The sequence below is a fragment of the Ammospiza caudacuta genome, chromosome 2 (genome assembly GCF_027887145.1).
Source record: "Ammospiza caudacuta isolate bAmmCau1 chromosome 2, bAmmCau1.pri, whole genome shotgun sequence".
NCBI classification, from domain to species: domain Eukaryota; kingdom Metazoa; phylum Chordata; class Aves; order Passeriformes; family Passerellidae; genus Ammospiza; species Ammospiza caudacuta.
The window spans coordinates 100,885,903-100,904,042 of record NC_080594.1 but is presented as its reverse complement, the minus strand read 5'-3'; the positions used below and the strand labels follow the sequence as shown (position 1 = coordinate 100,904,042).

General features: G+C 41.4%; 1 protein-coding gene across 3 annotated transcripts in view; it reads right to left on the bottom strand.

Moving 5' to 3' along the window:
* SHROOM2 (shroom family member 2) overlaps positions 1 to 18,140 on the bottom strand; it is a 117,940-nt gene that overhangs the window by 40,078 nt on the left and 59,722 nt on the right. For 2 of the 3 annotated variants that reach the window (XM_058799913.1, XM_058799914.1), the window contains exon 3: positions 4,540 to 4,671. In XM_058799913.1, coding sequence (XP_058655896.1) covers positions 4,540 to 4,671 — 132 coding nt within the window. Of the gene's footprint in view, positions 1 to 257; positions 388 to 4,539; positions 4,672 to 18,140 lie in introns of those variants that run through there. The other variant, XM_058799915.1, reaches the window with a different exon arrangement.

Sequence of the window (18,140 nt, the reverse complement as noted above, 5' to 3'; positions counted from 1 at the left end):
ACAACATTGGCAGGAAAACTTCAGGAGGAGATGCCAAAGCTGCATGGCCAAACAAACTTGACTTTCCTTCAAGAACCCTTACTGCCACTAGTTTCTCCCTACCACTCCTTCCTCTATAAAAACATCATCTTTGTCACTACTTTCTTCAGGTCTTTTGCTAAGGACACGGTTCCAAAATCCTGCTGCTTCTGTTACCTTCCTACCCCCTGAGTTTTGTTTCACTTCCTTTCGTTTATTTTCCCTCTCACAGTACCCACCTCCTGTCAATCCAACACACTGATGCTGAGATGACAGTCTTGACAATTATTCTCATCACATCTCCCTCTTTGAACTTCACTGGCAGCTCCTCCTGCTTTTATATACCAAATTCAAATTCTTGCCTTTGTGTGCAAAGACCCTTGGTAGAAATCCCAGACTTATTCCACTTCCCTGTAGTTATAATTATATGAAGCATCTATCAAATCTTGTGTTGTAAAGAGACCTGTGAAAGCTAGCAATGAAATTAGATTAATCCATATAAAAAATACCAAGAGTGATACAGGTCTTCTGTCAAAAATATTGCAAAGGTCAACTCAACAGTTCTTTGGAATTCAATATTAACAGAATTGGTTCTTTTCCCCTCTACTACTATAGCCTTTTAAACTTCTTTTCTTAGACAACATGGTCAAAAGCAACTTATACGAAATAAGAGAAGATATGCTTTATGCTTATTTTCTAAAGGCATTTTATTAACAAGACACACTAACAATAGCTTCATCTTGTGGGATTTTATGTTCTTTCATTTGTTTATTTTCAGCATTTAAAGCATCTTGCTGAATCCTTTAAAAGGTCTTAATTGTCATGTTAAGCTGATACTGTGTTGCATGTAAAAAGTATTGTGGCTATTACTAGGATTTTTCTGTGAAAGAGTAATGTAAGTCAGCTATTACTAAGAATTGCTGATATTCCCACTCCCTTGAGCACTAAGGAGATCACAGAACCATTAGGGTTGGAAAAGACCTTTAAGTTCATGAAATCCAAGCAGATACCTGGCATTAATTAAAAGAAAGATGCCACTTGTGCAGGAAAGCCTCAGTTTACAGGTCTCATGTAAATCTGCCAGTATCAAATGTGAAGCAGAGATATCATCACAGCAGGTCAAAGCCCTGCTGGAAAATGCCTAATGGAAACCCAGCAGAAGCAGGAAGCACTTCAAAGGACAGGAAAGTTTCTAATGGCATGTTAATGCAGAGCGTGGCCTCCTGTGGTCCTAAACTGCAGGGCAATCTTCCTGTGAACCCTGACATGGAAGAGAGTGCAGAGGCCAGTTCTGCCTGAGCCTGGCTGGCATCCCAGGATAATCCTCTCTCAGTGGCTGTTTTAGAGCAGATTCATATAAGCACCTACACTGGTCAAAGTTGGGTAGGTGAAGTCCAGGAATAATCTACAAACACCATCCCTTGGCCACACTGGCCAGTAAACACCCTTCCCAACCCTGGGGCATGAGCTTCTGCTCCTGGACCATTACAGAAATTATCTCCTCTCAGCAACAGCATGGGATTACAAACCAGATGCACCTGACCCTAACTGCCCCAAAAGCTCAGTTTAGGCAGCCTTCTCAAAGCAGACTGGTCCCACAGCCACACCTGCAATACCAGAATGAAGCAGAAGAGGTGGCTGGGTTCATCTGTACAACCAGGGGCACAGAAAAAACCCAAAGGCTCCTCTGTTATAGTATACCCTACTGCAAGAAAATGCAGGGTTTAAACTTTCAGCAATTTAAGATAGTTCAGTTACATTCCTCCCAGAAAAGTAAACTCAGCCTTAGTTTAGGATGGGCCAGGAAAAAAGTCTGCACCATGTTACTATGACTTCTGTGAAAAAGACAGAAGACTCACAGATGGAAATGAAGGCACCAAAAGCTTTATAAGTTCCAGCTTTCTAGCCTTCCATGAGAGGCATCTAGATCTAGCCTAGTGCTTCCAAAGATAACTTACAATTTTTGCATTAAAGTCACATGATAAAACCCCCATACATATAGTGCTGGATATGAAGGGCTGGGTTCCAGGACCACCCTCTCTCCTACAGCCTCTTCTGGGCTATCTTCCTCTAGCTTCATCCACCTTTTCAAATGTTCAGATTCATCAGGCTGGCAAAAAGAAAGCCCCAGCAAAACCAACCAACCAACAAAACCCTAAAGCAAATCAAACTGCCTATACCTTAACCTAACAGTAGATAGTATGGACAGTCTTCATGGGGCTGTTTTGGCCAGCTGTGCCCCACTCCACCAACACAAAAAAGTGTGGAGCTCTCCATGTTTTACAAGTGATTTAGTGAATTTTCACACTCACTGAGAGGATGCAGGTAGGCATAATCAGAAGAGATTTTAGGCTTTGAATAACAATTTCAGATGCTTAGCTCAAGGAAGGACATGAAATTCCAGAAACAGCCCAGGGATGGGATGCCTGGGCTAGAAATGTATCCCCTCCTTGGGCTATTTCAATTATCTCCTTGCATACTGCTGTTTTTAGCTACTGATCGCTGTGCTTTCTGATCAGCTGAGCTTTTTGTGAAATGTACTTATAAAGTGGGGAATCTCAGAGGCTGCTCACCTCTTTTTGCAGATCAGCAAGCCCCAAGAACCCCACTCTGCAACTGAGATCCCCAAAGTACCAAAATCCTTGGGCTGCCACTATGGGAATGCTGGGTATCCTCCAGCAGCAGCAGGGTAAAAGCAGCTCTGCCTCTGAAACAGTCTTGGACAACAGACACCAGGGCTGACAAATCTCCCAAATATATTGTCTTTTAAGTGGGCAGCACAGGTAGCCAAGGGGTTCAGCATGGCAGTGATCTGGGAACTGTGATTAGAGACCGTGCTAAGGCCACTAAATCTTTCAGCAGCATGTGAGAAAGAATCCCTTGTTTTTATTAGTATTAGTGTCTGCCAGCAGTTGTGGCTCTTTCTGATATGTGAAGGGAGAGGACTGTTCTATTCCCATCCCCTCTTCCTTTACATCCAGAATTTCCCGACCAAACCTCATTTCAAACTGGCATGGAACCATTTTTTTCTCTTTTTTTTAAGTATTGGAACACACCCAGCTCCTATCAAACACACCTTGAGACACATCTTGTAGTATTTTACTTTCACAAGGTACAAGGACAACCACCAGGAAGAGCAGGAAGCATATAATGATTTACAGCTTAGTAGAGAAGACTCATTAATAGTAGAAATACTCTTTAGCTATAGCAATGCAATGAGGAACCCTGTAGAAGATTTTAGAAATTTCTGAATTTTGTTTCTATGTACAAGGACTTTTACTCTCTTGAAATCTATAAATCTAAATCAATCTAAAAATCTAAATCTAATATCATATGATATTTAAACACAAACCTTAAATCAGTGTAAAGCAGCAGAAATTGTAATCAAAGTTGCTAAAATTTCTACTAATAAAGTATTACAAACAACATTTAAAAACCCCCCTTTCTGTTGACTTTATTCAAGGGCAGTTTAAAAACTTAGCTTAAAAACAGTAGGGAGCTCCCTAAGAAAACAATGTAAAAACATTGTAAATGTTCATCCAAATGTAAAATTTAGATGAAACAATAAAATAAAAACCAGAAGTATTAACTTTTTTGTTTTGACTATCACCAAAGATTAACCTCAAGGAGTAATGATTCAGCAGAGAATGCACAGCACTAAGTATAGAAAACCAAAGTCTGCTTCCCAAACCGGGAATGCACACCAGACTAATTTTTTGTAATGCTCAGTGTAACTGAGGAGGAAAAAGTAACAAAAGGCAAAAAAAAATTAACACCCCTTCCCTTCCAAAAACCAAGAAAATCTTCCATGAAAATGATAAAGAATGTAACCTAGGAGCAGGAAACAAACAAGAACCTGCAACCAGACACAAAGGGGCGTTACCTAAAGGTTTAGAGTTTCACAGCTAGAACTGCCTGGGTGTCCAGGCTGTTTCTCCATTAGTGTTGAATGTGACCTAACAAATATTAAAGTGCTTTAAACAGGGACTGAAAATCATTGGTCTTATTACTTCTCTAGACAAGCAAGATCACAGATGCAGGGAAGGATTACAGAAAGACAGTTAAACTAATTAAACCAGTAATACCTTAAAAGGCAACAGTAAAGCATTCTGCACCCTCTCTTTAGATAAAGCCCTTTTAATTGTTTGAAACGGTATTTTTATCTTCTTCTACCTTTCCTATTTCACTTCATGAATGTTAATTTTGATGGTTACTTTGCCTTAGGATTTTCCCAGTGGACACTGAAAGGAAAAACAGAGCAAGAAGCAGAACCTTGTGACTGCCTTTAAAGCTAGTTTCTTACCTTTCAATCACATGCACATATCACAAACCGTTTCAGAACTCCACTCACCCACACATCAAACTTCCCCAACTCCCCCTTCATGCACCAAGGACAGGCAACTCTAGAGTACAACACCACAATTCTGTGTTGGTTGTTTTTTAAAAAACCCCTCAGCAACATGACCTGCGTTGTTGCAGGCTGGCTGTTGAGCTGGATGTGTGTAAGCCAAGCAGACTCACCTTGCATGGTAGCTGGAGTGCCAGGAGGTGCAGGCATGGGCCGAGGCGCGGTGTGACGTGGCTGCCTCAGGCTGACTCTCGGTAAATTTGGTTGCGTGCCAGGAGTGCGGCCTGCAGGCCAGGTCATTCCTTCTGAAAGCAACAGAGGCACAGGTGCTGCTTTAATGCAAACACTTCAACAAGGTGACATACAGCAAAAAATCTACCAGGGCAGCAGTAAAGCATTTCACAGGTAGGACTGAGGTATAATGACTTTCAATGACAGTAAAACCTTCTACGTGCATGCATGCCAGTTTTGAAAAGACATCACCATTTCTTTAAAATGCTTGAGATGCAGTGAAGTACCAATTCTTTTTTTTTTAATGCGTGGTGAGGTGGGTATTTTTTACAAGGAACAGAGATTGATAAATTTTAAAGTGCCTGACGTGTATCCAGAGATTTAATAGTTAAAGCCAATATTACACTTTGAACTCTTTTACAACTTGCCAACAGTAAGGCTTTGGTAAGATTTTACTGTAGGTAGGTGCATATAGGAGGAGCTTATAGGAAGAAACGAGTTAATGACAGGAAGGATTAAAGCCGTGTACATTGTTTCATACAAGTTAGTGATACAAGCAATCATATTAACTCCAGGCAAATGCTGCTTCAGCTCTTGAAATGTTTGGAATCCCTGATATGCAGGGAGGTTTTGTTTGTTTTGGTGTTTTCTGAGATTGTTTTTTAAAGAATACATTTCAGTATTAATTCAGTGAATCATGTACGTCCCCAAATATCTACTTGGATATCACCTCCAAATGTTCCTGCTCACCTAACAGAAGAGATTCCGTCTAAGAAGTACCAACAATAGGTTGTTGTTAGAGTTATGTACCTTAAAAACTGTTTTGAAAAACTGTTTCATACTCCTCTACCTCCTTCCTTCTGCTCAGGAATTAGTAACTACAGCTTGCATTGCCTTCCAAGGACTTTCTGTTTTGTTACAGCTCTCAGCACTCATGGAGTAAGTGCATTCTTTTTTCCCTAAGGTTAAATAAGCCTTCTGGGTGGAATCCAGCCACTTCTGTTTCAGTGAGCAGATGCCAATTACAGGCCATTTGTCTGGACCCTCTCACTTGGGAATGAAGCAGGACCTTCTTAGAAAGTAATTAATAGCTCTTCTTCTTGGCTCGTCCTGGAGGAAGTGTAATTTAAAATTTAGATGCAATATGAGCTTTGACAAATGCCATCTTTTGAAGTCCGAGTATGAAATAAAGGCTTATAGGACCTGTAGTTGTTACAATTTTTTAATGCACTTCTGTACTTAAGAAATCTGTTACTCCAAGGTTAAGTAATTTGCTACACTGAAGAAGTGTTCCATATTTTCAATTTGAACTGTAAAAAGGTACTTCTACATTTTTTTACTCATTCCCCTTTTTTACACATCTGTCTGTTATCATACCACCACTGCATTTAGAGACCAAAACTAAAGCAAATATCTTCAAAACAGGTCAGCTCTGAGTACATGGCTTTTCACAGTACATTCAGCAAGGTCTGAAGAAATCAGTGATCAATTGCCTTTCCAAAATCTGCATGCAGGATTACAAAAGGAGAATAACAATTCTACAGGGAAACTGTAATTTCACTACAAAGTGTAGCATCATTATTGTCACTAAAAAAAAGAAGTAATTGTTTCCATAAACAAAAGCCTATTCTTCTCAGTGTGACAAAAGAGAAAGCGATTAAGCAGAGCATCTCTAGCTGCTCCTTCTTGGTAGGGACAGTGGAGGAACCCCAGTACTCTCAGTGCAAACAAGTGCAGAAGATTCTGCTCAGCCATATGATGACAGGCTCCAGACAATCCTTGCTTGCTCCAAGCCTGTGTGCAGGTATGGAAAAAGTTGCAATTCCACTGTTCAGCTGCACAGAACATCACATGAACTTTTCCCCCCACTGCTCATCTTTAACAGTACTGACAATTCAGCATACCACAAATACCTGGTAAGGCAAATTCAGCAGATCTCCTAGGCATCAATTCAGCTGAAAAGGTTTATCTTTTATGAGACAATTACTTTTCTATGATGTACTGCTAAGGAAGCACAAGACTAGGAAACTAGCACAACACAAGCAGCATTTGGAGCACAAGGAAAAGAAGGTTGGGAAGATTGGGAAGAGGGTTTCTGTGACAGTTTGGGCTTGACAAATGGCAGGAGGAATCCAAGCACTGGGAAGAAACAGAAGGGATGCACATGTAAGTCAGTACTGTACCTCATGGAACTTGTCAAGATCTTGATAAGATAGTTCCTTGCTACATGAATGTCATTTTCAGAAGGCATTTTCTGTGCTACAATGTCCACCACCATTTTCATCTTCCTGAGCAGCCAAGCAAGGGGAAGAACAGACTGGACTGAGTTGTGGCATAAGGCAAGTGGACAAGAATTTACAAGTTCTGTTCAATTTTCTGTTTTTGTGGCCACACAGGATTTTTGAGAGGGTCTTTTTTTTTTTTTTTTTACATAATGGTCTGAACAGCCTAAAAATACTGGTGGGATACCCAGAAGGGGGAATCTCATAGACAAACACCTGCTTTTGTTGGGAAGTTCCCACACATGACTAAAAATTAATTCACCATACACAGTCAACAGTACTTTCTGATAGTAATTCTAATTAAATGGTAAGAATCTATCCTGCACTTCAAGGAACAATTTTTTCTAAAATGGGGACTGCAACATAAAAATTGATTCCAAAATTCAGCAAATGGATAGAAGAACTAGAAACAAAAGATTCAGAGATTCAAAACAGGAATATTTTGCAGACAACTGAAGAAGCTGGAAGCTGAGCATTTACATTCTCATGTAAAACCTCTCTGTTACTTCTGAGTGACAGAATGAGATCATCTGAACCTACAAGTCAGAAAACCTCCAGCATTAATGGAAGCATTATTAAAAGCATTTCACTGAAAGTATCTTTCTACCAGTGCTTTTACAGAAGCAGCTAGAAGGAAAATGTTGATAGGCACAGAAGATAGGTTACAAAGAAAAAAAGATAAAGCCAGCAGATACAACAACAGAAGCGTGTATTTCCCCAGCACCACCTTCTCCAACAGATACTGTATCATTCTTATCTACTGAATAGCACCTCTGTTGTAACCCTGCTACACAGGCTTGTGCATCTAGAGTAACCAAAGCAAAAATGTGACAGGCAGTTCCAGGGGCCTGCATGCAGATCAAAACCAATTGCTAGAATTTATTTCATAGACCCATAAAATAGTTTGGGTTGGAAGATCAGTTAAAGTCAGTTAAAGATCACTCAGTTAAAACACCCCTGCCATGGACAGGAACACCTCCCACTAGAGCAGGCTGCTCACAGCCTCATCCAGGCTGACTGAACACTCCCAAGGATGGGGTATCCACAACATCCCTGGCAACCTGTTCCAGTGCCCCCCCACCCTCACCCTAAAGAATTTCTTCCTAATATCTGATTAGTCTGGTAATGTTTCATTGCAGCCCCCTGCTGAAGGAGCCAAGGCCCAGCTGCTGGCACACACCTCGGGCTGAGGCTGCCCAGCTCTCCCTGCAAGCAGCGGCACCGCACGGGACAGAGGCAGCCGCACGGGACAGAGGCAGCCGGGGCCGCTATCCCGAAGCCCACGGGCCGTGTCTCCCTTTGCCGAGGCCCCTTCCCTTTCCCGAGACTCCCTCCCTTCCCTCCCGGCCTCCTCTCCCTGCCCGCCCCCTGCCGGCTGCCGTGCGCTGTGCCCCGGGAGGCCGCGGCTCCGGCGCCGCCGTCACGGCCGATCCTCCGCCTCCTGCCGGGATCGTTCCTCATCCCTACGGAGCCCTCCTGAGGCCGGCACAGCCGCACACGCTGCCGTGGCCACACGGTGGTGGCTTTTATCCTAGCGGCTGCAGCCCTGGGACTGCACAATTACGCTCCACAGCCGCAGTAATCACTGACAGCCAGGGCTCCCCACAGCACATCTAACCAGGAGTGAGCATTAGAGGCCAGTCCTTGCAAATGCGGTGTCACCCACTGTTCATCTGTATCTGTTGTGACAAGAAATTAATCATGGAATCGATCAAAGAATGGTTTGAGTTGGAAGAGCCTTTAAGATCATCTCATTCCAACCCTTCTGATGAAGGCAGGGACACCTTCCACTAGAGCAGACCATTTGCTCAGAGCCCCATCCAGCCTGGCTTGAATGTTTTTAAGGTATGGGCCACTCACAGCTTCTCCAGACAACCCATTCCAGTGCGCCACCACCCTCAGAGCAAAGAAGTTTTTTTAAACATCTAATCTAGACCTACTCTCTTTCAATGTGAAGCCATTCCCCCTTGTCTTGTCACTATATGCCCTTGAAAATAGTCTCTCTCCAATTTCTCATAGGCTCCCTTTGGGTTCTGGAAGACTGCTACTATGTCCCCCCAAAGCTTTCTCTTCTCCAGGCTGAACATTCCCAGTTTTCTTAGCATTTTCACACAGGTGTTCCAATCCTCTAATCAACTCGATGGCTTCCTTTGGACTCACTCCAACAGGTCGATTGTCCTTCTTGTGCTGGGGATGCCAGAGCTGGACGCAATACTCAAGGTGGGGTCTTTGCCCTAATAAAACCTGGGTTTAGATAACAAATCCCAATTTTTCAAAAGTCAAAGGATGGACAAGTCAGTGGCTTCAGTCAGAACTGAGCTGGATTTACAAAGACAGGAAAAAAATCCCAAAGCAGAAGCATCTGATCTTTTTAACTCTTACTGTTACACACTGTCAGCCCTAAATCTTTGCGTGAAAACTGTTGTAGCAATCATTTATATTAAAGATTCTTTAAAAATAGATATATTCCCTTTTCAGTCACTTATGCTTCTATAGAAAGCTGTAGATCATGTTTCAAGGTACAAACACAACAATTTGGGAATCAGTCAGTGTAGTGATGCTGAACAGCAGCTATCAAAATAAAACTCTTCTCCCTCCATTCACCACAGTGCTACTCAAAGCTTTTCGGCGGTGCAACAAAGCCTTTCTGTGTTGTTAAAAACTTTGTTTTTAAAATAACCCAAGTTCACTTTTCCAAAGTTGCAGCAGGAGGTCCAAACTACTGGCAGTCATTTTAAACCTTGTCTAGAACCAGAAATGTTGCCTAATCCCAGAGTAACTGGCTACAAGACATGCCAAAGATGCAAGGCTAAGGAAATGCAGAAAGGCTGCAGCCCTGAGATAAAATGGAAACCTGCACAGGCTTAAAGGTCAAGTGCAATCACTGGCACCCTCAAACAAGCAGCACACCCGAGCACTGCACTGTGAGGTACAGCTCACAAGGTGCCCTTAGATTGTGTCAAAGCCAAATAAACCAAACCACACTGCTCTTGTTTGTTCTGCAGAAACAGAACCAGTTACAAACATGCTGCCTGCCCCATGCCAGCCACACAAATTGCCTAGGAAAGGTTCAGGTTTTGCAGTGTCCTCAGCAAGCTGCTCACACACATTTTTTTATTTTTTTTTTTACTCCATGTACAGAAAATGTCAAGAATTTCTAGTGACAGCACAGGGGCTCTTGTTTGTCTGCTTATAAATCCCAAACCACTTCAAAGTTCTCAGTTTTCTCACATCCCCTCCCTTACAATAACGGTAGGCTAGACATACCAATACCTCATTAACAAATTTTTTTTAGTAAATCTGTGTATGCTGGGGGAACAAAAGTCTTCCCAATCCATGAGGGTTTTTTGCAGTTCACCAATCTTTTGTTTAGTAAATTAAAACACACCAGAAGACCAACATATAATGTAATTAACTGGTTATTCAAAAAGCCACTGCACAGGAACCGCTAAATCATTTATTCAATGTATTAAAAACATATTTGGATTTTGCTAGTCTTCTGAATCCTTGGCAGGAAAAAAAAGGAGGCCGAATACCACCATGAGTCTGCAGTTACCCACAGAGGGCTCAAGTAAAAAGAAATTGACAATGTAACTGTTTTTCATTCCAGAAGCTGTTATATGTATTTGTCACTGCAGATTTGAAGAATTCATTCAACTGCCTAACATGGGAGCTCATGACTCGAACTAGATGATTTTTCTAAAATTAAGAAATATTTTTTTAAATGAGCAGTTAATTTGATCTTTCTTCTTACCCTCTCTTGAAAACAGACAAACAACATTCCTTTCTACAGAATACTAAAGGAGTCATCATCCTATACAAAGATATTTGCTATTATCTATCTCAGACAGCTATATTCATAGAATTCAAATTACTTCATGCTACATTAGTCACCACTGGCAGATCTATCTGCCAGGGAAATACGGAAATGAAGTATCTAAAATCTGGCAAAAAGCTATCACCCAGCAGCAAAACTCTGTAAGGAATGCGAATGGTTTCTTGTGCCATTCTCAGTAAATAAATACATGCAAGAGTCATTCTAATTTAGGCTAAACCAGTTGTTATCAATTCCATTAAAAAGCTCTTGATTAAGTCCAATACAATTCTCCTTGCCATTTTCAGTGTTGTCCTGTCTCCTGACATAAAGGTATATCTATATCTTTGGATCTAACAGCAAACCAAGTGAGGACAAAGCATCCAAAACTTGAGGTGGAACACTTTTTCTGAACAGTCTCCTGCTTTAGTTTTTCTTCATTTATTTAAAAATAAAGGAAGGAGGGTGGTATGTATGTCAGAAAGAATATGAGAAGGAAGAAAAATACAGAGAGCCCTCCTGAAAATTTCCATGCTGAAATTGTGTATTAAAGGATTTCCCAAATTAAAAAAAATCTTCCAGAATGTATTTTGAAGTAAACCTTCACTGTCACTCATATCCAATAGAGACTACATGTATATACACACACATATCTATCTCTCTATATAGATTCATGCATAGATTTATGCATGTATGCAAAGCGACTTTTTAGGCTTTTCTAGTTCCAAAATATCCACAATTTCTCTGACCAGGCTGATGGTTTTGCACTCCAGCCACTGCTTTTTTGGTCTTTTCCCACTGCTAAAACCTGTCCCACTACCCACTTATGAACTCACCTCTATGCTGCTTTCTAGAGCCTCACAGCCTCAGCCACTTCCTTCCCTTTCTCTTAAGCCTGTCCTACTGCCTTTCCCTCTGGTTCAGTCTAAGATGCCCCAAGTTCCTACTGTCCTGGGGCTAGACAGCAGCAACTCAATGCCTTTTCTAAAGTACACTCTGTGCCAGCATACAGGCTGCCCATCCAGAAGAGCCTTAAACATCCTTTTAAGTAAGGACAGAAGATACAGTAACTGCATTAGCCCCTCCAAAAAGCCAAAAAACAGGGCTTTCCCAGCAGAGGCAGAAACATCAGGACTTGAAATTTTAACTGTAGAGGTATCACATTCTCACTTTATATTATAGAGATTAAACTTAAGATGTGTAAAATGTCTTTTCATGGTGAGCAAAAAATCCAAAAAACTCTTGCTAAGTATCATCATGGCAAATACTTTAGGGCCATGTCTTTTACCTCTGCAGATCTGTAGTGAGCTTTATAAAAACAACAAGACTCTTCCTTTCTTTCAGGGTCACTCCCTGAATACAAAAAACATGTGAATGGAACTCTGTTTCAGATGAAGCCAAAACCTGTCTGGATTTACATCTGGCTTGTTAACAAAAGGAATGGTTAAATCAGATGCACTGCAGGAACATTTAATGAAATATTTAATTAAGTAAATCTTTAGAACAATACTGCCGATCCCTATTAAAAACAATATAGTTATTTTCATCCAAAAAACCCTATTGGAGTAAGAAGAAGAACCAACTCAACAGGCCCACATAAAGTCTTATTGCTCATCTATTTACAAGCTTTCACTTGTTAAATACTCTAATACTGCTTCTCACAACACTTGGAATTCCCAAGTAAGCTTCCAAATAAATACTGGTCACATCACACAGCATCCAGGACCCATTTACTCTGGCTTAGCCATAACTAAGACAAAAAATGAGTATAATACTGTAAAAAGTTACATTACTTTCCACATTAATAAAGAACCGAATAAGCTTTTCATGTAGAAATTTTCCCTTGAGGCATCTTGGTCTCAGAAGGAGAATAGAGATTTGAAAGAAAAATCTGCTCTACCAAAAAAAAAAAAAAAAAAAATTAAAAAACCCCAAACCAAACCAACAAAAAAATCCCAAAACAAAACAAAACCAACAAACCAACAAAAACACAAATGAAAAAAATCCCACCAAACCAAAACCAAACAAACCAAACTCCCCCAAAAACTCCTCTTCTGAAAATCCCCTTCTGGATTACATATACTAGTGCATGTAAAAATTTTTACTTCTTCCACTGAATTGAGGTAGCTATGCAGCTGTAAATCACTCTTTGATACACAACATTGTTTATAAAAAGGATTTTTATTGTCATAAAAAACTATTTTCAGATTAAAACAGACATTAGAGTTTTGGCACATTACAGAGCTCATAATTTGGGCAGGAAATCTCAGCTGCTTTAACACGTTGGAAGCCCAAGGCATAAGGTGGTTACAGTTGCACAATCATCCAAGTAACCTCTCCCTCCTTACCTCCCAGGGCAGCTCAAGTTTCAGGTGAAATTAATTGTTAGTTCCAAGTTAAATGCCGTTCTTAATCTCCAACTGATGACTGCGGCCACAACAGCATTATAACAAACAGCAGCACAATCTGAAACACCTACACATCCATCTCCACTGGCAAAGGGCAGATATTTTCCTGCAACTTCTTGGAGCATGAGCTACTCTCTTCCTATCTTCCTATGCCTGTACTAACTCAAGCCAAATATTTCCAACATTTTGTGTAGACTCTTAATGGAAGTAGAAGGAATCTGCACGGGCAGGTACAATGCTGTCTCTGAGAGCCTCTACCACCCTGTGGGTAGGAGCCTGGCCCTAACAATGCAATCCATGCCCTCCATCCCTAGCGGGGAGATGGGGACTGCAGTAAAGGCAAGTGCAAGAAGCTGGATCCTCTGCTGAGGCTGGTTCTATGTCCTGCTTCATCTTCTGACATTTCATTCTGTGAGAAACAGAGCTGTTTCCCTTGATTTGGATACACTGGGAACAAGTACAAACCCCCATTTGGAGCAGATATATGGCAGCCCTGAAACACAATCACCTGGAGCTAGAACATTAATAATGACCAGACAACTCTCATTTCTGGGATTCTTGGAACAGAGCTGATTTTGGTTGGAGAACTAGGTTTTTAGGCTTATTTTACAGAAACTGAATGTGCCAAGATATGCACCCAATTTAACATCATTAGAACTTGAATGCTGGGTTCAGTCACTTCACAGCAAAATAAAAGCTATTTTCCAAGCAAAATTGAAAACAGAAGCCCTTCACAGCAATAACAACACAAATCTTCAATAGATCATTTTTCTTCCAGCCCAGCTCACACCATCCCTTCAGATCCCAATCTTTAGCCACCCTAATTATCACCAAGTGTAGGTTTTAAAGAGAGTAAATCTGGCAAAAGTAGAATAATAAATGTCCACAGGTTGAAACGGGCTTTGATACACAGAAATCAAATCAGAAATTATCTAAATTTTCCAAGCCCAGATCAGTTACAATTGATGACAAAATACAGGAAAAAATTCTCTAGTTAATATTCATAAATAGTTACTTCTGCCGCCAAAGTTTGTTTGTTAAAAAGCTGCAGAAATTATCAGCATCCCTCCAAAATGATCAAGTAGTTTAGTAACTGAGCTCATCTACGCATTCTTCCTGCATAAACCAAGGTATCTACAGACAATCTCACAACAGACCACACAGATACTATGACTACATTCACATGCAAATTGTACCTACATCACTATTACTAAACTTGGAGCAGTGAACACACCTCTGGGTTCTCAGCTGTTTGCACTATATGTGCTGCATTTAGTCACCTTCAGATGGGAAACAAAGCTGGCTTTTAACACTCCTAGGGTGGTGCAGAGCTGTGCACAAGGATGTCTAAACAACCTCAAAGAATAGAAAAGGTATCTTCATGTAGAAAAAAAATCACTGAGACATACTGACTACCACATATGAGCTCCAAGTGACTAATGGATGTCTAATATTTTATAGCTTTACTCAAAGTTCAGGGAAGCCACAGAAATGTGTGATGGTTTTTATGTGCCAGTGCTCTGCTATGTATTACTATGTTATTATAAATCAACAGTAACCTGCAGACATTGATCCTAACTCTTCTGGATCCTTCCCCACAAATACAGTGGGGAGATCATCCTACCTGAGCAGCCCTCTTGTGTGAGAGGGTCCATTAGCCTCACCAGATTAAGGATTTCTCTAATGGAGATGACTGGCCCGTCTGGTCCCCACTAAGAAGATAGAGACAGAAACTCATCCTGAGCCCACGCTGCTCTAGCACTCCCCCTTCACAGCATGTATGTGCTTGAGAAGCTGGAAGCAGTGACTGCCTGGCAGTGACAAAAAAAAATATCCTAAATTAATCATTTAACTCCCTCCCCCTTCCCCAAACTGTGTAAGACAAGTGTATGTCAATGATTAGGCTGTTTCCCCCCCCCCCACTTTTGCTCAGTACTTCATACTCCTCTCCTTTACAAACAGAAATCCCACAACCCTTTCTTTAGATTTATTATGAAGAACAAACCATTTTGGTCTCACATTTATCAAAATACTCATTTCCTCTTGCACTGTTCCGTAAAAATCCCCTTCCACCCTCGCGTAAGTTCCGTACATTTTGGCAAACAGCTCACAGTTTCACTGGGAAACTTTGTCCACCAAATTTTCTTTCCACACCACTAAAAGCTTGAGGCGTAAAAACTCTCAGGCCTGGACACTTTGAGTTCCACTAATAGTGACTCTGCCGCTGCATTTGTCTCCTGCTGCATTTGTCTCCATCCCGTACTGGGATGGAGAGACCACCCAACAAAACTGGTTGCAGACCTCTTAGAAAGTAGCAATGCAAAGCACCCCAGTGCCTGGCCCAGCTGGGAGAGGAGTGGTTTTGCTCAGCAAGACAAAGCACACTGAAAGCCATGTCTGCCTGAGAAATGGGAGGCAAATTTGAAAGAAAAACAAAACGCTCTTTTCAAAGTCACCTCCCTTCTTCCACACCTGAGACTCCACTTCAACAATCCTATAATGAAAATTTAATCGGATGCATTTGAGACAACAATGCATAGCTTTTTTATCCCCCTCATCCAACAAGTTACAAGAGACAGAAAAAAGCCAAGAGAAAGGCACCCTGAGCACTGGCTTATCCCAACATCGGAAAGAAGGGGTGAGGAGCTGCCGAGTGTCCCTCGTCCTGTCCAGGCTGGCAGAGCCGTCCGTACCTACCCGGGCTCCGTGCTGGGCGGTGCCTTCCTCCCTGCGGCTCCAGGCAGAGCTCCCGGCGGCCGAGCGGGACCGGCCCGAGGGCCCGAGCCGGCACCGGGGGTGCTCCTGGCACCCTCCCGGGCTCTGTCCCCGGCAGATACGAGCGATGCCGGCCGAGCAGAGCATGGGGCTCCTCAGCCCTTGCCACCGGCTGTCCTGAGCTAATCTGCGGCCGCCAGCTTAGGGATATAATTAGACTGACAAAGGAGCCTTGTGAGCGCTCCCCGCTAAGAGCCGGAGCGCTTCAGATTAGCCAGACCCGCGACTCCGCCGCCGAACGCGGCTGCGGAGCTCGGTGGGGAAAAGCTGAGCAAAGTCCCAAAAATGAAACCAGAGGACTGTTCCTGACGGAGAAGGAAGGAAGGGGATTTTTAGTTTTCGTTTGAAGTAGCGTTTGAGATGGCGCATGTAAAATGCGCTGGCATTATGCTGCTGAAACTGTTCGTTTGATCTGTTCTATCCTTTTCCAATATTCTAAGCAAATGCACGGCCAGGTAAATAGATGGGTCTGGGACGCTACATTGTAAAGAAGTTAATGTCACCTATGAGATGACAAAGCTAAAAGAAAATCTCTTAAGAGCTGATGGATCATCAGTGGTAGTGGAGAGTTACAGATGTTTTTCCTACACATGAAAAACAACCAGTCTTCTCAGGGAGTAGCACTTTGCCTAAAAGAGAGGCATCCTGTTACATCCCTAGAAATAAACCACCTCAGTATGCAGGCACTGGAAATCATCACCTACAGGTACATCCATCCCCCAGGGAGAATGATGTTACAAATTCTGGGGAGTTCTTTCAAAGAACAATTTATTTTAAAAGTCTTCTGAAAAAATAAGCTTTACTCCACAGTCACACAATTAAGCCCTTTCTGCTAGCCAGATTTGCACATGTAAGCTAAGCTTGCTTGATGGTTGTTGACCATCATTATACCTGAGGATATAAAGGATACAGTAACAGGCTGCACAGAGTTTCTTTGGGGGAAGATGAAAAATATTAATTATACTGTACCATTAAGGATTGGCATAGCAGAAAAAAAGATAAACTTTCTTCTTACACACTGGACTATGTGCCACAATCATGTTTTTCTTAGGTTCACGGACCCATCACAATAAACAGCAGCTATACATTTTTTTGGTTCTGTTCTATAACAGAGTGGACTGATTGCACCACAGCATCCTTACAAACTGACTGACCCCCATCCTGCGTGTGTAAAATGACCAGCTTCTCACAGGTCAAAGCAGGATGCATTTACAGTTGTAAATGAAAAGCTGGAAGTTCTGGGGATTTACAGAAATACTCAGACTTCTGGAAGGAGGTTGGCTAAACGGCAAAAAGTGGTCTCATGTTATGCAAGCATATATATTTGGATTTTAATAAGAAATACAGTTAAGACAGCATATGACAATTAGAAATTACAAAGAAGTCCAACAGCTCAACTGTGTGAACCTTCTGGAAAGTTAGATGACATCTGGCTAAAACCTTCTCAGCCAAATTGATATATTCTATTAAAAAACAACTGCACTTCATATAAAGGTGAGAGTACAGATTACTCACAGATGTTAAACCAAAGGTAATGAGGTTTTCTTCGAAGTAGCCTTTAATAAAGGTAAGCTAAACCTAGCATGATGCCTTGTTTATTAACATTAACACACATGCCTGTGTGTGCATGTGCATACTCAGTCCACAGAAAGGCAGACTGTGACTTAATGGCTGGCTTTTCTAACAATGTTTCAGAAAGAGTCTAACAACCATGGAGTTATTGCTGTGCTAATGAGGATGCAGACCTGACAAATATTATTCTTGGTGACTTATTTGAAAAGACAGAGAAGTAAAATTCAAGTGGGAAAAAAGAACTTTTTTTTCCTGGATTTCCAGAATCAAGTCATCCTCTTTCTACATAACAGAAGAATAAATTGCATAGGGTAGATACTGTTGAATCTGTTGTCTAAAAAAAACAATGAGAATTACATTGAGTGGTAAGAGACAAGGAAAACCTACTGTTTCCTCAATTTTAAAGAAAAAGAAAACCTGAACCTCAAAATACAGTTGACTAATAGGATTTTTAATTTGCTTTAGAAAGCCTCTTTTCAGTCTTAATCTGCAATCAGATACTGCTGAGCTGTCCTGCTAGACTGCAGCCAAAACAGCAAACAGCTCATCTTACCTTCACTTGAAAAACTGCTGAGCACAGCAGTACATTTGCTGGAAAACAGCTATAAACAGTCACATAATTGCTATGAAAGCTTTCCCAGAAGACTAGTTTTAAATTTTAAAAATATCCCTGAAAGGACTAGGATTAGTTT